Source organism: Argentina silus (genome assembly GCF_951799395.1).
Source record: "Argentina silus genome assembly, chromosome: X".
NCBI classification, from domain to species: Eukaryota; Metazoa; Chordata; class Actinopteri; order Argentiniformes; family Argentinidae; genus Argentina; species Argentina silus.
In genome coordinates, this window is record NC_139653.1 from 19,926,177 (window position 1) to 19,947,453 (window position 21,277).

Consider the following 21,277-nt stretch of genomic DNA (forward strand, 5'->3'; position numbering starts at 1 on the left):
GTGACTTTGGTTTCAAATAATTTCTGGGTAAATGTTAAGTTAAAATGCTCAAAATGAAGCAAGAAAAATTGCTTATCACAATTTCTCAAACCTGTAAACTACAGGATTGACTGGCCGTGACGCTCACATTTTTGATTGACAGTTCATATTATTTTTGATTGACATTTTATCTCATGAGCCTTTCCTCCCTAGGTTCAATGTTTTTTCAGCTAGCTGTAATGGTGACCAATTCATTAACAGTCTGCAGTGTCTCTTACATGGATTTCTGTTTACAGTTGGATGCTATTACATTTTTGGTGTGTTACTTTGAAGCTAGCTTTGTAAAATTGTGAGCAACTCTACTAAGATAAGTTAGTGAACAGGTCATTTTTCTAGCTTGCAAAATACAACACTGTTCAAACAACAAGATAACTTTAGATAATAATTTTCTTATCTTTATATTCTGAATTCTAAATGTCCAGTTTCATCTAGTCTCGGCTGTTGTATGTGTGCACTGCTGCTTTGACTGAGCTTTACTACCCAGAGCACGCATCCTATTTGAGTATAACATGTGCAGGTCATGGTGACGGATATATTACCTCTTAAATCACACCCATCGAAAACGGAGCATTTTAGGGAGAGTAGTAGGGCTAGATTTGTACATGGAGTACTGGGAAACGACAGAACCCCATTTTTTATATTTGGGTGATCTGGTGAAACCAAAATTCAAGCCAAAACACTGGAAATGACAATTTTCACTTTAGTGGGCCTTTTAACACTCAAAAACCCATTCTGCTTTTCTCCTTGCAATACTCCGAAAATACACTAGATGGCAGCATACAATAGGTTTTCAGTAAACAATGTTCAATGTAGGAGCATGGTTTAAAAGTTCAGCCACATTTGTAATTCAGTACATTTTTGGTTTACGGGCTTGAATATACTCACATATACTCTCTTTCACACACGCGCGCGCACACACTCACACACTCACACACACACACACACACACACACACACACACACACACACACACACACACACACACACACACACACACACACACACACACACACATACCATTGAGACACTCCATCTCAGGCTCCTCTCCCTCCTGGCCCTTCTGCAGTCTCTTGGCATTGCGTCTCTTCTTGCAGTAAAACATGAGGCTCAGCACCCCAATTATGTAGGCCACAGCCGCTCCGACAGACAGAGCGATGGTCTGGATCATCTTGTAGGGAGCCTTCTCCTCGTGATCCACCAACGTCTGAACCGGTTTCTCTGGCAGGGACACACAGGCAGATAGTGTTAAACAGATACACACAGTTAAATGACTTGCTTTTTCAATCAATGAGGAACCCACAACTTAAGTATATGGCTGTGTGAACAGTCCTTTTGGTCCATAAAACAAACAACGATTTGACACATCTGTTCTCATCTATTCTATTCAGAGCCAACTGGAACAAACACCACATTAATCCTCTCATAAGATGAACTACTTCAGAGGACTAAACTGTGTGCTCCCTTTGACTTCACACACAAAAGTTTGGATAATAAAGGATCCTTATTATCCCGGGTGAGAACTATTTTCAGCTGTAATCACAGCATAAGGAGCCACAGTGAGTGAAACACTTTATTACATCTAGTCTGTCTAGTCCCTGTCACCTCCCTGAGGCTCCTGGCGTCACAGATGTAGACATGATTATTAGGATGGTGAGCTGTGGCTGAGTGTTTAATTACATTCCTCATCCAGTCCTCGTGATGTGTGTGTGTGTGTGTGTGTATGTGTGTGTGTGTGTGTGTGTGTGTGTGTGTGTGTGTGTGTGTGCTGCAGACTCACCCACTACATAGAGCTGTGCCACGCTGTCACTGATGCTGCAGCTGTTTCCGGCCACACAGGTGTACTTGCCAGTGTCATCTGTAGTGACATCAGTTATCACTAGGGAGCCATTGGGCATCTTCTGGAACCTAAGAGAAAAGGCAAAAGATCCTCCCTCATTGCTTTGGATCGATTCAAATGCATGCTCCACATTAAGGAGCTCTTTTTCTCCCCCAGTTTTTTTCCCCCAGTTTCTATTAAACTGTCTGTAATATAAATAGTATATAAGATTTTTCAATATTTTTTTTAGATATTTGCTCTCAAAGACTTTGTGTGAAGCCATACTATACCTTTTCTTGTTGGTATCCAGCACCTTGTCCTTGACCATCCACTGGATGTGGGGCTCTGGGTCTCCTGTAGCCTGGCAGTGTAGGATGGCTGTGTGGCCCTGGTACACTGTGGTGTTCTCTGGCTCCAGCTTGAAGCGGATATACACTACACGCACACGCACACGCACACACACACAATTGAATTGCCATGATGATAATGAGGATCACTGGACCACAGTTTTGGTTGGCTTAATGTTTTAACTATAATCTGCTTGGTGAATGTTGTAACATGGCTTCAAAGCTCAAAGCTCACAGCTCCCCACCCCACCCCCCCATCAAAATCCCATAGCTGGAAGGGTTCATTGGTTGAACTGGAGTTTTGCCCAATATGTCAGATATTAATCAGTGGAAAATAGTGTTGCCAGAAACTGTTCACACAATCACAGGATACAGTGAACATTGGCTCAGGTAGCCTACCTGCCACAGTGAGGGAAACCACAGCTCTGATCTCCCCCTGCAGGCTGTTCGAGGCGATGCAGGTGTAGTTGCCTGCGTCACTGCGAGTCACTTTGGTGAAATGGAGCTGACCGTTTTTCTGCTCTACATGAGGAGGGATCTCTCCTCCATCTGGAGGGGGCGACAGAGGGTCAGAGAGGGGCTAAGGAAGTTGCTGTTTCTTCTCTATCTATGAATCATATACAGTATTCTTATCAAGGTGTGTCCTTATTACCTTATGTAAACAAAATAAATAAGTAAACAATAAGGTTGTGATTTTCTTATTGTACTGTATTTCAGTGTAGTAGAGCGAAGCTTCAGCACCCACCTGCTTTGGTCCAGTGGATGGTGGGGCTCTCTCGGCCCGTGGCAGAGCATTGGATGTTGACCTCTTTGTCCAGCTCCAGACACTGGCCTTGTTGGGGTTTGGGGGTGAACTTCAGCTTCTCTAGAGCACAAAAGTCAAAAACTATATTAGACACACAGCTACTGTATGTGGAAGTACCATCAACCCATGTTTTGTGACTCACAGTCAAGTCAAGTCAAAGTTTATTGATTATGCACAGGATACAGGATGGAAATTGTACAATGAAATGCTTACTTTGCAAGCTTCCTCTCAACAGTACAATTATCAGGATGAACCAATAAAAACACAAGAACAACACAATAAGCAATAAAGTGTATAACCACACTTCTCAGATGCTTTATTAAATGGTGCTCTAGTAGCTTTTCAGAGAGAGATAAGACCTGAGTTCTCTCTTCTAAATGTAGCATGTTTGTGTATGAAATGGTGTAGGACTGTCCTCAGATTATACAATTAGATTTTAATTCTATTTCAATATATTCACTGCCGATTCCTCCAGTTAGGTAAATTATCTTATACTAAAAACATAGATTTGCATTACTCTGTGTAAAATGTATCATGAAAAACACCTTAACTATGTAAGATTGATGAAACAAATATAAGGTTCTTCATAATTATTAAAACAAGTCAAAGATATCATAACATATTATTATTACCAAAATTAACAAATCACAGTAAAAAAAAAAAAAAAAGTACTTTTCAATCAATCACAAAAATATATTTTTTTTTAAATAATATTAAATAACTAGGCTATACCTGGTACCAGGGTATCACAAACCCCTTTAAATAATTAATTAAATAAACTAATAAAAAAGGACACACACCGTAACAGAACCAGAGCTTCGGAATCCTGGCTTGAGCGAAATCCATGCATTGCATTTTCCCTGTGTGTGACCGAGGCGGTCCAGAGAGGCCCAAAACTGTCTCCCCCTCAAGGCCGATTCATGCTTCATCGACAACAACGCAACCAGGGGTCTGCGTAGATTTGCAAAGGTCGCGCAACTGTTGCAGAGGAGGTTGCACAGGATGTCACGCACCTCTCTCTATTTCTCAATGAGTGACCGGCCATGTAGATGTTGTACATCATTGACTGGTTGGTTTGTGAATGGAGGCGAAGCTGAAGTAGTTCAGTAGTAGAAGAAGATTCGGGTTTGTGCAAATGAAAAGCAAGCTGGAGAAAACAAAGAAAAGTGGAGCTGCGGCTGGGAAATGCTCTCCGGGCTGGAAGTATTCATAAAGCACAGGGAGACCGAGACAAATTATCCTGAGGTAAATTAAGGCAGTCTTTGTTTACTAGCTAGCTAGCTTTGTTGCGTAGGTGACGCAAAAGTATGAATTACAGAGTGCTTGCGACAGTGTTGCTAGCCGCACAAGTGATGCAGAAGCACTCCATGGTTCAGTGTTCACATGCACCAGAGGCCCACAGTGACACTGGATGAAACTCCGACCAGAGCTTAGCTCAAAAAAGCAAACACAGTCCTCCTAAATAAATGGGACTGGTACTCAATGTGATGAATGTCAGTCAGAGTAGCTAGCTAGCAACAGACTTTCACCAAGGCCAGCTGAACTACAGAGGCTTCACTGCAAGGTGCAAACCACTAGTTATCCTCAAAAAGGATGGTCCCTTTCAGTTTGCTAAAAAGTATTTAAAAGGCCTGCAGAGGTGTGGGAAAAGGTAATGTGGACAGATATGATGATTATTATCATGTGACAGTGATTGCAAGAGGAAAGTTTGGGGAAAAAAAGAGTCTGCCCAAGATTTACAGTACCTCAATCTGTGAAACATGGTGGAGAAGATATTAATGTTAGGGCATGAATAGCTGCCACTAGAACTGGCTAACTTGTCTTAATTGATGATGTAACTACTGATGGCAGCAGCATAATGTATTCTAAAGTGTACAGAAACATTGTGACTGCTCAAGTACATGCAAATGCCTGCGCTTGATCATACAATAAGACAAATTACCCAAAACATTCTGCCATAGCAACTATATTGACTGGCCAAGTCAGTCTTAAAATTAACACCCAGCAGCTTGTAGGGTCAATGGGTCACAGACTTCAGGCAGTTATTGTATGCAAAGTATTGTTGATCAAATATTAAGCATGAGTGCTCAATTTGGACATTTCATAAATCTGTCCCATCACCTTTTTTTTTCTCACAGTAATTGTTTGATTTCAAATCCAAACTTTTGGAGTGTAGAGCAAAAATAAGGAAAATGCTTTATTGTCCCAGGGCACTGTATATAACCATTGAACTTGTAGGTCAGCCACAGAGATCGAAAGCACACAGTCATCAAGAGCCTTGGGGGCCCTTGTAGCAGGCTCGGTGTTGTTGGCTTCGGCTCGGATGGATTTCGGGAGTGTGTTCATGGCCCATATTAGGCAACGAATATGCTGATGGAACTGAAAATTAAATATGCTGATGGGGTGAAATGTACACAGCTATAATGATCACGGGTTAAAACTCCCTTGGGAGGTAAAAGGATTGGCATTTGATCATCAGATGTTTGAGGTCGGATGAACAAGAAGTCGAGAGAATTTACATCAGAGCACCAGGAGTTATCCCTCCCCCTCTGTTCTTCCCCGAGTCTTCTGTCCAGGGGATCAACTGTCCGTTTGGCGGGCACGCTGCAAAACCTAGTGGCCACTCATGGTACCGTTGTAGTTCTCAGTTGTAGTTTTACCAAAAAAGATAATTGCCAGTGTAACATGCCATGAAAGTCTGTGTCACAAAATGCACAATGTAAACATAATTAGAGACAGATGTCACTGTTACAGTATGATTGATAGCAAAAGTAAATATATGCGATTACTAACGAGCTGTATATGTTCTCATTAGGCCCAAGGTTTACTAAGCTTGCAGGTAAGGTGAATTGAGTCATTCACTGTCAATTTGCTACTGTGCTGACTCTCTTTTGCTAACAATCAAATGATGATGCCTGTCTCCAGTTTTGTTTACATACTGCAGTTTTCATAGCGTATTCCAATGGCATAGTCGGTATTGTTCCTGGCCAAATGAGGTTGATTCCAGCGTGGTTGATGTTCTACAATTACTTTCAAATATACAAATTCATGCCTTGGCCATAGTAATTTCTTTTATATCCCAGATCGGACGATAGAAGCATTTCTCTTACTTCTATAAAGTGCTGACGTCGTATGATAGCGCCTACACCAGCCAGCCAGGGCCAATGACTGTAGAAGGAAGGCCAGGGCACACGCAGAGAAAATGGATAGACAGCTGCAACAGTGCAACTAGCATTATATTAGATTCTCTGTGAAGTATAGGAATTATTAGTGTGATTGCTTCAGCAACCCCAAGTCCAACTATTGTTATTGCTCATACATATTCTTATTAGTGGGCTTGCTTCAGCAAGTGCAACTATTCTAATTGCTCATACTTATTAGTGGGCTTGCTTCAGCAAGTCCAACTATTAGACAAAGACAAAGACAAAGATTGTTTATTGGCCATGCAATCAATTCTCATCAATTGTTGGAATGTTGTAATTTTTGCACCCCCCCGAGACAACACACACGCGCCGGCAGTGGTAGGCACCTGGATATAATGCCCTCCAGTCACCAGCTCACATCCGACTCCCTCCTGGAGCGAGGATTGAACCTCTCTAACCTCCAGGCTACCTGCCGCCATTATTATTGCACATACTTATTATTATTATTATTATTATCCCAATTCTTCCGGTTTTTCGGTATGCTACTCCTCCTACAGCTTTTAAGCTATTCACACCAATCAAACTTTAAAATGTGCAGAGGTCTAACTTTGGTTGCTTACATTTCTATTTTTCAAACCCATTCTACTTTTTACACTATTCAGCTTTTTGTAACTCAAAAAGTCCTATATTTTAACATGGTGGAATATTGATTTAGGCCAACATTCTGAGAGCCCCATTGTTACTGCAACTGCTATGGAAATTTCACAACTCATGAATAAAAACAACAGGAGACCTGCAGAAAACATTCTTAGAATGATTACACAACAATGCACTCTCCATCTGTCTCCTCAGATCCTGGTGAACTTCTACCACTGCACCATCGAGAGCATCCTCACCAACTGTCTCACAGTATGGTATGGCAACTGCTCGGCATCTGACCGGAAAGCACTGCAGAGGGTGGTGAAAACTGCCCAACGCATCACCGGTTCCTCACTCCCCTCCATTGAGGCTGTCCAGGGCAAACGATGCTTGCGTAAGGCACGCAGCATCGCCAAGGACATTTCTCACCCCAACCAAAGACTGTTCACCCCACTCCCCTCCGGGAGGCGCTACAGGTCTCTCCGCACCCGAACCAGCAGGTTCAGAGGTAACTTCTTCCCTGCGGCTGTCACCCTACTGAACTCGAACTCTGCACCTAGGTGACAACCTACCAACCCCCTCATAATGCACATATCCCTATATTTTCTTTAATACTACTGTTAATACACTGCACATATCTGTACATACCTGTTTATACTGTATTCCATATTTATTCTGCTATTACCCTAATGTTACTGTTAATACATATATACTGCTAGACTGCATTGCCTATACAGCTCATATGCTGCTATACTGTTCATACTGCATCCTATTTATTCTGCTATAATGCTACTGCTAATTCATATACTGCACTACTTATACTATACTGCACTACTATACTGCTCATATACTGCACTACCTGTATATACTGTTCACACTGCACTTTTCTGCTTTTTTGCACTTCTGGTTAGACGCTAACTGCATTTCATTGTCTCTGTACTTGTACTCTGCACAATGACAATAAAGTTGAATCTAATCTAATCTAATCTTGGCTACCAGTTCTACCTCACTGAAACCACTCTCAACCACTGAACCAACCAACTCTACCACTCTTAACCACACAACCAACCAACCCTCTACCCACTCCACTGAACTACCCCAGGCTCATCCTATCGACCTATCTATCTATTACCTATCTATTACCTTCTAACATACTATTTAACATTCTGTTTTTCCAACCTTATATACATTTAAGCTTTCAACAACCTAGCATCATCCTTTCTTCATTTCAACAGTCACTACTGCTTCACTCAGTATAACCCATACTGATTAACCTCTTCATTGTTTTGATCTTTCTCTTCCTCCCCTCTCATCTATCGATCCTCTCTTTCATCTATTCAGTTCATCCAATCAAGCAACCTGTTTCACTTTCTTTCAACTACCCAGAAAATCATCATAAACCCTGATAAAAGCTTTCTGATACCCATTAAACTTTTAAAACTATTAAGCTTTTTGTAACTCCCAAAAACTCTCATCCAGTTAACCAACCAACTCTCTACCCTCTCCACTGAAGTACTCCTGGCTCATCCTATCTATCAATTTATCTTTAACTTTACGCGCTACAATAATAAGGCTACCCAGCAAATATATCTATCGTCCAAACCATCTTTAAACTTTTTTCTACTACCAAAATAAGACATTGCAAGGCCACAAAGTTTCTTCTGGAATTTCATTTCTAGTTATTATTATTATTATTATTATTATTATTATTATTATTATTATTATTATTATTCCAATTCTTCCTATTTTTCTGTATGCTACTCCTACAACTTTTAAGCGATTCACACTATTCCAACTTTAAAATGTGCAGAGAGGTCTAACTTGAGTTGCTTACATGCATTTTTCTAACTCAGTCTTTTTTTCATACCATTTACACTTTTTGCACTGTACTCAATTTTGCCTGAAATCCTATTAATTCCTATGGCCATTTTCTCTCAATAGGGACATTTCAAAATGTATCCCCTTGTTCATATTTTAAGATTGACAACTCAATTACATTTTAAAAAGTGTAGACTGAGTCTTTCCCTCATCTATCTAACTTCATCTGTCTATCTACCTACAGTATCTATCTATCTATCTATCATACTCTCATGAATCGTTCTACAGTATCTATCATCTATCAATTCATCCATCCATCCAACCCACCAATCAATCAAACTATCTTTAACTGTATCCTCTACTAAAATAAGACTTTCACTTTCTTTCAACTCCCCAGCAAATCTATCCATCATCCAAACCATCTTTAAACTTTTTTCTACTACCAAAATAAGACTTTGCAAGCCCACAAAGTTTCTTCTGGAACTTATCTTTCTAGTTGTATATGTTCTCAACAATGATTCTAACTTGCTACTTCAAGATCATGCAAGATAGTAATACAAATTCTGCGATGACGAAGGAATGATTTGATGTCACGATGTTCTAAAATTACAACTTTGCAATAGAAGTTGTCGCAACTTTATTAGAAACTAATGTTTATAATGACTGCATAGGACAGTTTCAGAGTGAAAGTGATAGGCTTTTCGATCAGATTAATAACCAGGTTTAAAACTGAGAGACATTTTTATGAGCGGACATCGACTGATAATCTTGTCAATCGATGGTTGATAGATGCTATTTAAGGCCTTGCTTGAGGCCATTGGCAAAATCAAGGATATGTGAACCATTAAACTGTGGATTACTTTGCATTACTTTGCATGATGATAGTGGATTATCACCCGTACACATCTGAAGGTAGGGTATAAGGCTTCATAGGATATTTATGCAACGATGTAGCCCAACTTCTACCGTTCTTTCACAATCAATGCATTGGATCGATCAAACACTTATCGCTGTATAGTAGGCTATTTGGAGATATGGGTATAGGCAAAGCTTCCATATATTTATGCTACTTACAATGTTATATTACCGTTCTCTCATGATTGACATTGGATCAAACTAATGAGCACCTATAGGCCTAGCTGTTGCTTTATCAAATAAATAAATATAAAATCATTAGGCTACAGGAGTCGATTTATAACAAGGCATTCTGTAGCAAAAGTTTATTTTACTTGGAAACATGTTATTTGAGCAATTCTATTTTAGACATCACAGAACAGAAAAATTATAAATGTTATATCTTTTCATAACAAGGTTTGATAGAACTGAGGGCACTGTTATGAGAGGACATGATGAGTTGAGATTTTAATATCATCCAGCCACGATTGACACGATATTGTTGAAGGCCTATTTGGCTATTTAAAAATGTTTTCTGTGGGATGCTTATTTACTTAGGATGATGATATCAAATGGATTATCACTGTACACATTGTGGCTAATGGTAAGGCTTTTTGACCATTCAAAAACTTTGACCATGCTTTGGATCAAACTGTTAATTAATTTCTCAAATCTTTCCAAATTGAGTCAACTTCGAATGCAGTACTTGAGTTTCTTACATTACCATATATTTTATAATTAGGCTATGTTGATAATAAAATCAGATGTAGGCTAGATGACATTGACAATTTTTGCTGGCTGATGATGAAATAACATGAAATACGTGGCCATATTGAATCTATTCGCTTGCTATATTTTGAACTGTTAGGCAGATTAGGAGCTTCTCATAAATAATAGAAAAAGGATTTGCACAGAATCTGAATAAATTACACCATGGGTATCCTAATAGGGAAATAATGAAACATCAGAACAAAATAAATACGATCAACAATTATAATGTAGGCTACCCATTAAGGTTACTGAAGTTACTTAAGAATAAGAATATAGTATCTATATGTACTTTAGCCTTGGTTAAAGAAAAGTGACTTATACAGCGGGTGTTGTTTTATCATCTGAATAATGTGCTGTGTCTGTATTGCTCTGTGGCTGGCATCACTGTGTCTGTATTGCTCTGAGGCTGGCATCACTGTGGCTGTATTGCTCTGAGGCTGGCATCACTGTGGCTGTATTGCTCTGTGGCTGGCATCACTGTGTCTGTATTGCTCTGTGGCTGGCATCACTGTGGCTGAGAGCTGAGGCGCGGTCCTCTGGTTCAATGCGTCCATTCTTTTACAGTCATTGCTTTAGTCCAAACCAGTACAAGGAGAAACCCTTGGTTTGGTTGAATGGCTGAGTCGTGTATCGATGGGTCAAGCCAGGTTTTAGTGAAAGCCAGGACATTCCTCCCAGCCTCCCTCTGAGTCCGTCCACCTTATTTTCCAGTGACTTGACATTGCCCAGAAGAATACAGATATAGTACAGTACACATATAGCTTGTTCACAGCATGTTCAGACACATTTAAGAAGATGTAGACACAGGCACACGTGCATGGTTGGATGAAGAAAGACAAGAAGACGTTAGATCACATAAACAAAGACAAGGTAGTCAAAGCAAGTCACGAATCAGACAATCCATCATCACAGCTCTATAACAGCAGAACTAGCTGTGGGGTTACACTGAGTGATAAGATGTGGACCACAGGAATATTGGAGCTCCTGTGCTGATACCCCTGCTTTTCTCTCTCTCACACACACACACGCACATGCACACACTCACCCAATACGTAGACCCTGGCTTGTCCAAAGAGCCTGCCTCCCTCTGTCCTGGTCTCACAGCCATACACCTGGCCATCATACACCTCCACACTGTTGATCCGCAGTGTACCATTGGGGAACAGTTTAAAGCGTGAGTCCTGAGGGAGGTTAGAGGGAGAAAGATAAGATGAAGGAGTAGTAGTAAGGAGGGGGAGTAGTATAGACAGTGAAAGTGTGTGTATGTTTGTGAGAGAGAAAGAGAGAACTGTGCTGACCTCTGGAGTGATGATGATGTTATTGCGGGCCCAGATGACCTCAGGCTCAGGAGTAGCCTGAGCGTGGCAGTGGAGAAAGCCTGGTATGCCCTCCTCCAGGTAGCTGTCCTGGGGCTGGGTCACCCACACTGGGGCAGCTGAACCACACACACACACACACACACACACACACACACACACACACACACACACACACACACACACACACACACAGACATTATGAGTACACTATTACAGTAAATTAGTTCAAGCCAGTTAGTATCTCAACCTCATGATTCAATCAAATCAGCCAAACTAACTGGACCTGGGAACAGTGTGGTCCTGCCACAACAAAAGGAGATGGTGGTCTCACTCACTGGCCACAGTGAAGGTCACCTCCTGGGTCCTCCTGCCTGCCTTGTTCTGGGCCACACAGGTGTAGGAGCCTGAGTCCCCCTCCTCGGTGGGGCTGAAGACGATGTCCAGGCCCTCTTGGTACACCCTGCCATCCGTGGGGACACGCACCCCACCCTGCTCCCACCACACCTCGGGCTGGGGCTGCCCCTGTGGAGGTCGACACGACATGCGCTGCATGGTGTCAGCCTTAAACACCCGGGACAGCCGAGGCACCATCTCCTCAATCTCTGTAATAGGAATAGAGATGGAGAGAGATGAAGAGGGAGATATATATAGAGAGAGATAGAGCAAGTGTTAGGAATGTTAATGCTTTAAATGTATTTTCATTTATAGTAGGCCCTGGAGATAATCATCAAAATGTGTTCCCAGCCAATAAAGCGTTTTTTGGAATTAAATTTCCAGAGGACTCATTAGCATACTTGGCCTCAGTCTGCAGTTCAAATGATCTACACAGATTAGGTTCTTCCTCTGTTGTTAAAAATGGCTACTGATGTGTAGCAAGTGACCAGTAATTAGAGAAGTGAACGTACAGAAGTATGTCTGACTGTATAGGTTGCTCTGTAAAGCCTTGGGAATGGCTCCTAGCCATGTGTGGGGTGAGTTATATCAAAGCTGACAGAGATATACAGTAAGTGGATGTGATCAGGAGCAGTACATAAGACTCACAAGACTGCCTCTCTCTCACTACTGTGTGCTACAGTAGGGCTCTGTGCACCTCCAAAATAGCACCTCCACACACACACACACACACACACACACACACACACACACACACACACACACACACACACACACACACACACACACACACACACACACACACACACACACACACACACACACACACACACACACACACACACACACACACACACACACACACACACACACACACACACACACACACCTCCAGATAAAAGAGAGTTGGAGTATGCCGGTGGGGTGGGGTTGAAAACAGCCCACAAACTGTTTAAACTTAAATGCTAAAACCTAGTGTGACACAATCTCATTTTATGCTTTCGGGGATTAGCAACAGATTAGGTGAATTAATGTATTTAAATGGAGCTGTGGTTCACTGGGTAAAGACTGCAGATGCATGGGGCCCAGCCCTGGGGGCTACAGTGACACTAGAGACTAGGAATGTGACTAGGGAAATGCAACCGTTGCAATAGGTATCATTGCTGGTGAGCTATGTAATAGAGTAATCTTCAGTGGCACGTAATTTTACATAATTATAAAATTCCACTGGACATTCATCAATGTTCCCAGAATGAATCTGTTGAGGCGAACAGCTTGTCTAACAGCTGGATAGAGGGAGCAGGGGAGGAAACAGCTCCTCAAGGAGGAGAGAAAAAGGGGGAGTGCAGGAAATGGCACACTGGTCTGGTCTCTGTGGAGGATACAGCTGGGGCGGATGTCAATAAGAGAATGAGATTATCACAGGATATATCTGCCCCTAAGTGAATGAGTGAGTGAGTGAGTGAGTGAGAGAGAGAGAGAGAGAGAGAGAGAGAGAGAGACCGACCGACAGAGAGAGAGAGAGATGGAGAGACAGAGGGAGAGGGGAGGGGCTGAAACTGCCATTCGATCAAACCCAGGTGTGTTACCTCCCAACTTAGTAGCAATGTGTAGAACAGTGTTAATAAACATTCTTGTGTGTGGGTGTGTGAAGGCAAACCTGCTATGAGAAGCGAGGCCTTCAGGGTGACATCAGGGCCCCGAGGTCCACGGCCCACACATCTGTAGACACCTGTGTTTCTGTGCTTCACCTGCGTAATGAGCAGGGAGCCGTTGGTGTATATGACCACACTGTGGGGGGGGGGGGGGGGGGGGGGAACAGGTGAAACACCAGCACTCTCTTTAGCATTGATCTCACTCACAGTCATAATCTCAAAGCATATAAAACACAGACCCACAATTTGTCAAACATTAAATTAGCTTGGTAGAAGGGCTTTGGCTATGCAAAGCAATGTGAATTTTAAGTATGCTCTCAGCTTCAGGCATGTAAGTGTACATTTATTCTACTACTGGGCCCATGAGACATGCCCCGTCCCTGGCCCCTAGTAGAGAGAGGGGAGTATCAGTGTCTGTGATGGAGAAGATAAGGGATAATTACTGTCTGACCTTTAGTCAGCTCAGAGAATGACAGCTACACACAGAGAATCCCTTAGAAACTGGCCCACAACTGACAGGTCAAATGATCAGATCATGGGAACATGACATGTTCATTATGTTTCGGTGAACACGCTGCCAATAAGTGAAATGTGCTAGACACATCATTAGTAAGCAAAGTGCCATAGACAGCTCATGGATTATTTTTTAAACTTGTGGATTCCTACTTAAAAAAAGTAATCTTCCAATCCAGGTACTCTAGATTGAATGCCTTATTGCTTCTCTGGTATTGCCACTTTCTGATATTCTGGCTTTATTCACTAATAGGAGGGAAAAAGAGCTTTGGAGTTTATTTTTAGATGGGTGAACATAATGAGGGGAAAGGCAGCTCAGAGGAGACAAAGACTTAAATAGCCAGTGAGCATAATGAGATGGAGACATCGGTTCTGTCTGAGAACACACCATCTCTACACAGACGCTTTCCAGGGGAAACTTTGAGCCTGTTAGAATTTTTGTGCATCTGTGCCTGAGAGCTATTTTTCACCCATGAGGCAATGTATTTTTTTATTTCCATCCAAAGTCCAAAAACAACCTTGGAAATCCAGAGAGATGCTGTATGCCCTCTCGGTTCAAAGCATATGAATTACATTAATACCAAATATTTACATATAATCCCCTTGAGCTGTCTCCACAATACAGGTATGAGGCCAGCAGTCAAGCCCCTGCAGAGAAAAGGGATCCCCAGGTATTACACCAGCTTGGATCAATAAACACAGATAAACACTTAGTCTGCTCTACTTCAGCCTCAAATATTGACACTTTATTCCTGTCCATTTCACATTAAAGAATATACAAACATAATTAAGCAGTCAAGTTATATTGTCTACCTGCTTGATGCTGATTCTCTCCCCCTGTTTAATGCATACGTTTTTCAGTTTGCGAACAGCCTCTAATCTTGTGATTTCTTTGTGCTTATCTGGATCTGAGCCCCTCAAAACTAGACTCCAGTCCCTGAATTCGTCCAGGCTGAGTCTACTCCACCCTATATCCTGGTCCTCGCTGCCCCACCCGGGTCTCACCAGAAAGCTGCCCTGCACTATGGACCCCTGAACTCTTGCACCACATTCCACATTCCCCATTAGTTTACTGTTCAGCACCTGATCAGCCAGAGGAGGATGGGTCCCTCTGGAGTCTGGTTCCTCTCAAGGTTTCTTTCTCTGGGGGAGTTTATTCCTTGGCTTACTTTTGGGGGTCTATGATTTGGTGTTAGATCATATTATTTGTATTGTATTTATTGTTTATATTGTTTAGTATTATTTTTGTTGTGAAGCACTTTGTGACATTTGTCTATGTAAAAAGTGCTATACAAATAAACTTGATTGAGCTCAGTCAGCACCTACAGGGTAACCTGTAGTTCTGTTCTGACAAGCTCATTACACAACTGAGTAGCTATTGATGTTTTTCTCCTCCGCATTCAATGAATAGAATATATTCCTTTAATCAGTTTGCTATAGAAAACCAATGACTTAATCTCCCTATAGAATAGGCTGCTGAGCTGACAGTGTATGACAGTACGGTAGGAGAGGTGGATGTTCATTTGCTTCAGACCATTGCTTACAAGTTCACCTGATTGTAGCCCAAGGGCCTTGTGGCCTCACACTCAGTGGGGTGGACCAGTGGAGGAGGCTGCCTGCCTTGAAGTTATGTACACTGTGTAACCACATTACTAACACACCATTCTAGAAATAACATTCCTTAGTGCGCAACATTACCCCTCCAATTCATCATTACCCCTCCAATTCAACATTACCCCTCCAATTCATCTAAGCTGTAATAGCAAACAAAGAGCTGAGATGCCAACACAGGGGTTCCACCTCACTGGGTCTAAAATAACTGCAATTACACATAAGCCACACAGAGGAGGACAGATGTACTCAAACAACTAAGAGAACGAGGAGTGAGTAAAAGAGAGAGAGGAGTGGGGTGTGGAGTGGAGGAGGAGAGGGAGTGGGAGGCAGAGGATGAAGTAGGAGGTATGAAAGGTAGAAAGTAAGGAGGTATGAGGAGGGAGATGAAAACAGCACCCAAGAATTTGGGCTTACCGGGACTTGTTGGTAAGGAGCTCATTGTCGTGATACCACTCCAAAGTGGGCATGGGCACAGCAGTGAACTGGCAATGGAAGACAGCTTCCTCATTCTTCAAGACCACCTGATCCTCGGGAGTGACCACTGGTCGGGGAAAGCTCTTATCTGACAGCACAGAGGGGACACATCAATCATACACCTACCATCTGTGGGCATCAGGCAATCAGGCCACATATCACTACATCTGTGGTGATAAACACACACACACACACACACACACACACACACACACACACACACACACACACACACACACACACACACAGTGACTTTTAATAAAGCCTGGTGCTTTATTAAAAGTCACTAACAGCAGTGCGAGGCGGCCTTCAGGTGGAACAGAGTGTCAACACCTCTCAGCTCCTGGGAGACTTAATGAGGTCAGTGAGCACATTCCACAAGGAGGTCCAGGGCTTATCCTGACCATCAGCCAGACCCTGACAGAGCACCTTCTCTCTCCTCTCCCTCTCTTCGACTGGGCCCTGACAGGTAATCCTCTCTCCTCCTCAACCATCAAGCCCTGTCTGTCTGCCAGTCATACCCTGCCTCTACACAGGCCCTGCTAGCTTTGGGCTGATGCCTGGTGCGGCCGGAGGTGGTAGAAAGGCACAACGATCAGAGGAGACGAGTAATCACCACTTGATCTGGCACAGTGATTTGGGACATTTTTATACCCCTAATACCAAGCTAAAGCTTGAGTCACAAACACTAGGATCAACTCTGATGAGAACTGCAGCACTTTAAAAGCTGATTTGGAAATTTGATGCATGTTTAATACCCCTAAATCCAAGCCTATCCATTAGGCTCTTCACATTACACAGCCATGGGAGGTTTGAGAGCCAGTCTTCCAGACAGAGTACAGTGAGAGCGGAATGCTACCCGGGTCGAGAGCAAACACCTGGGCCTCCCACACTGTAGGGAGGCCTTACTTAGGGACCATTGACAAAGCATTCAAAACCTGTCCAAAGCTGTCAGCCAGTCCTCAAGTTGAAGAACTATGGAAGTGCAGAGGGTGGAAACTCTCCTTTATCCTTTCTATTTTTTCATCCATCCAGGTGCTAATCGTGTGTGCGTGTGTGGTTGCAGTACAGATGGCTAATTGGAGAGGAAGGAAGGCATCAGGTTTCTCTCACAGATGTATTGCAGACTTCTGTGTAGTGAGCTTAGGGGCACAGGCACACACAACCCGCCAACAGGGACATTTTCAAGAATAACTTACACATTAAATTACACAGTAAAAGCATACATATAGAAATCACAACACAAATGTAGACTCGTGAAATTCTGCATCCACTGACAACATCATGAATCTCATGTGTGTTAGAACGTTAGAGCGTGGGTGGCTGCTGAGGTGGGTACTTACTCTACATAGTCCCTGGTAATCACATTAGAGGCTCCCTCTCCACAGTAATGGTCCATACTGCAGCACAATCTCATTCTGCCAGGCCTCACATCTAACAGGTCTATCGGGTGACTAAACAAACCACGGTAGGTGTGGAAATATTTATGAAAAGTTGAAAATATGGGCCAACCTCCGGCAATGCAGAACAAAGCCTCTCTGTTGTGATCTATCAATTTCACACTGTTACCTGGATCAACAGAAAAGTCAAATTACATTAAGTGTGGCTCTTTTGAAGGTAGGAACGAGAAAAAGGCAACTCACTATTGAGGCCAAAATGCCACTGGTTTAACATTCAGAACCACAGTGTGAAGTAAACAAAGGGAAAATGATGGGTTTGAGGCAGACCATTGGAGTTTGAGGAAGCCCACACACAGACTCACACACACACACACTGACCAAACACACACACACACACACACACACATAAAAGTACACTGACATTTAAAAACACAACACACACCTATGATATTGAGGGTGAAGTTGCTGTTGCTGCATACGTGTCCAGCAGCGTTCTTGGCGCAGCAGTAGAACAGGCCGTTGTCATCTGGGCTGGCGCTCTTGTAAGTGAGGGTGCGCTCTTTGTTGTTGATCTGGTGGCTCTTCTCTGTCAGCTTCACGCCGTCTCTGAACCACTGGCATGTGGGGCTGTGGGGAGAGGAGGGGTGGATGGAGGGGGAGAGGGCATGAGAAAGGTCATGAGGTGCTGAGCAATTTGTCAGTACAGTGAAGCCTGCACTCTGAACTCAAGGTGATGGTAGGAAGAGGGTCTCACCGTGGGTGTCCGTCAATGTGGCAGCGCAATATCACTGGTGCAGAGCTCTCAATCTCCGCCTCCGAGGCTGGCTCCTTCAGGGTTACACCCCCACTCTCTAACCCTGTTGAGGGAGAGGAGCGAGAGCAGGAGCGAGAGCAAAAGAGAGATGGAGGGACGGAAAGGGGGAGCAAGGAAGAGAGAGGGAGGGAGGGAGGGAGGAAGAGAGGGACAGTAGAAACATTTAGTTAAGTGGTATTCCTGTCCTCTCTCTCCTCATGGAACACAATATCACGGCTTTGGCTGATGCTAATGGATGGAGCAGACATCAGACGAGCAAGAAGCACATCTATGTGACAGCACAGGCACAGGCAGGGAGAGACCCACAGACCAGCCTACATCAGCATTCTACTGATCATGAACTCATGGAGCTAGTGTTCTTTATGGAAAGACTACATTGACTTTCCCAGTTAAAAGTGCCAAAGTGAAAAATGGAAATGAGGGCTGATCTGGCCTCTACATTAGGGCTCTGTGTGTCAGGGGAATTACATGTCTAGAAAATACTACCTTTAGAGAAGCCACACAAGTAACAAAAATTCCCATACAGCTTTGACTCAACTCTACCAATGTAAAAAAAAAAAAAGAGCCAATTGATATGTCTAATGACAGAGTATGGGTATTCTCTCCTGTTGTGCTGTGTGACTGTATAGGCTGCTGTATGTTGATACTAATTGAGCAGGTAGGCTAATTGTTATTTATATAATGACATATGTTAACTGTTGATTTTGCATGTTTGAGTGCATGCATTGAATTTAATGAGGGTGTGGATTGTGTGCATCCACTCTGAGAGTGCATGTTTGTTTGGGCTGTGTAGGTTTATGCTTGAGTTGGCATATGGATGTGGATGTATGTAAGTGTGTCAGTGATTAAATAATGCGATCCACTCCTATGGCCCATGGCTAAAAAGTGAGACTGCATCTCTGCTGATGTTTTTTATCGTCTATAAAATATGCATGGAATGAGCTCTGCTGGAGAGAGGGGGAGAAGGATGCATCACCACTGTAAGGTCAGAGGGGGCGCTAGAGAAAAGCCTGTCATAATTCATTACAGAGGCTCACAGCACCCCCCTGCCCCCTGAGGGATAATGGGAAATTGTCTCCACGGATGGAGGGCCACCATCCTCCTCGCTCATCCTCATACGCCAGGCAGTGCTCCATAGACAAAATTCGTGAGGGGGATATTCAGATATTCCACCTCCAAGTCCAAATCTGTGTCTCCTCCTTGATAATAAAGGACCATTAAAACACATTGAAACTAATATAGCCTAACACATATAATCATCCACATAAGGACGGGACAGAATTGATATTAATACTATAATATTGCAATAACAATAATGGATAGGAAAGGATCAAGAACCAAGAGAGAAATTAAAACAATTTACTCTGTGACTTGAGTGTCGATCATGCAGTTAAACTAGGCCTAAAGTCACCCTAACTGGATAAAGTTGGGTAAGCACACTGACAGTTTCTGTAAGCTACAGTTGATCTGCCAGCCATAGCTATCATAGCATAGCTCCCCCCTCCTCTCCAGTGTTGTGGCTTGGCAGGTGCTTAAAACATTTGTTGAACTAACTATGTGGAATTGCATGAATTGTGCTTACAAGGACCACATTTTCCTGGGAGAATCAAAGTTTTAAAGAAGCCTCCACGATGCCAAATAACACCACTAGCCTAGTCAGGTGGCCAGATGAACACAGAACAAAAAGTAAAATAAAAATAACGTATTTTCTAATACAGTAGGCCAGAGTTTGCTGGGAGCGGGCTACCGGACCCTCCACTCTAATATTATTCCCCTGTTGCTGAGCCCCGAATGTGTGCAAATCCTAGAAACGTATTTGGAGAAATTACTTATCCTCAAAAGTAAAAAATAATTCCTGGACAAATGATTGTTGTCATATCAAATTGTGTTGAATTTGTAGTTGCTTAAAAATGTTTGAATTGCATGACATCCTCGAAATTGAAAAGAACTCACAAATGTTATTGTTATATCAAAATGTGTAGAATTGCTGGAAATGCATTTTTAAATGTAAACATTTTCATGGGCGAGTAACCCTGGACCCCCTGTCAAATATGGTCCCCCCCCAATAATTCAACCACAATTTCGTTCTTGTAGTGCTCATTAGGCTGTAGCACTGACAGAGCATTGTGTGTGTGTGCGTGTGTGTGCGCACGCGTGTATGCTTCCGAATTGCATTTGACACTGGAGCAGGAGATGCTGATTGGCTACGGCTGTCAAGGCCTGTGCATTTGTGATTAGGTGAGACAAAGCCCCCTCACTCTGACCTGTGGCCAGTCAGAGGCAGACCTGTCATTAGTGGTGCTGAGACGGAGGGATGAGGCAAACCTTTACGTAAGAGGAAACAGTGAGTCACAAAGGCAGAGCAGAGGCAAGAGAAAGTAAGAAACAGAACAGAGATCTCCATAGAGGTTCGTCTGTATACGGCTGACCATCACGCCTTTTCAGTTTGCCTTACACAATGTAAACAACTACATGACAGCACACTCTCCACCTCACAGAATACATCTACATTTTAAAATATTTTCAAACCCCAACCTTTCTCCTCCGTGTTGGAAATGATGATCAGACATGTACTGTATGGTGAAAGAGCGCAGCGGAAAACCTGGCAGCACAAACTCATAATCAGGAAGCAAGGTAATATTAAAACTCAAAGTGGCAAAGTGTAGGGCCCATCAACACAGTGCTAATAACAGAGATGAATATGAGGACATTGTTAGGACAGAAGCTTAGGGCTATTCATGCCTCATTGAGCCAAAGGACCAATGTGTGTGCGTGTTACACTCAATGAGCTGATCTGTTGCCATGGTGAGTGGTTTCTGTGCT

General features: G+C 42.8%; 1 protein-coding gene across 1 annotated transcript in view; it reads right to left on the bottom strand.

The window, feature by feature from the left end:
* ptk7b (protein tyrosine kinase 7b) overlaps positions 1-21,277 on the bottom strand; it is an 81,758-nt gene that overhangs the window by 3,920 nt on the left and 56,561 nt on the right. Inside the window, exons 3-14 of the mRNA XM_083696142.1 lie at positions 18,395-18,497; positions 18,083-18,267; positions 16,181-16,328; positions 13,645-13,775; positions 11,927-12,193; positions 11,571-11,707; positions 11,318-11,453; positions 2,948-3,067; positions 2,602-2,751; positions 2,146-2,290; positions 1,817-1,944; positions 1,057-1,257 (exon numbers count right to left, since the gene is read on the bottom strand). Of these exons, the coding sequence (XP_083552268.1) occupies positions 1,057-1,257; positions 1,817-1,944; positions 2,146-2,290; positions 2,602-2,751; positions 2,948-3,067; positions 11,318-11,453; positions 11,571-11,707; positions 11,927-12,193; positions 13,645-13,775; positions 16,181-16,328; positions 18,083-18,267; positions 18,395-18,497 (1,851 nt within the window). The remainder of the gene's footprint in view (positions 1-1,056; positions 1,258-1,816; positions 1,945-2,145; positions 2,291-2,601; positions 2,752-2,947; positions 3,068-11,317; positions 11,454-11,570; positions 11,708-11,926; positions 12,194-13,644; positions 13,776-16,180; positions 16,329-18,082; positions 18,268-18,394; positions 18,498-21,277) is intronic.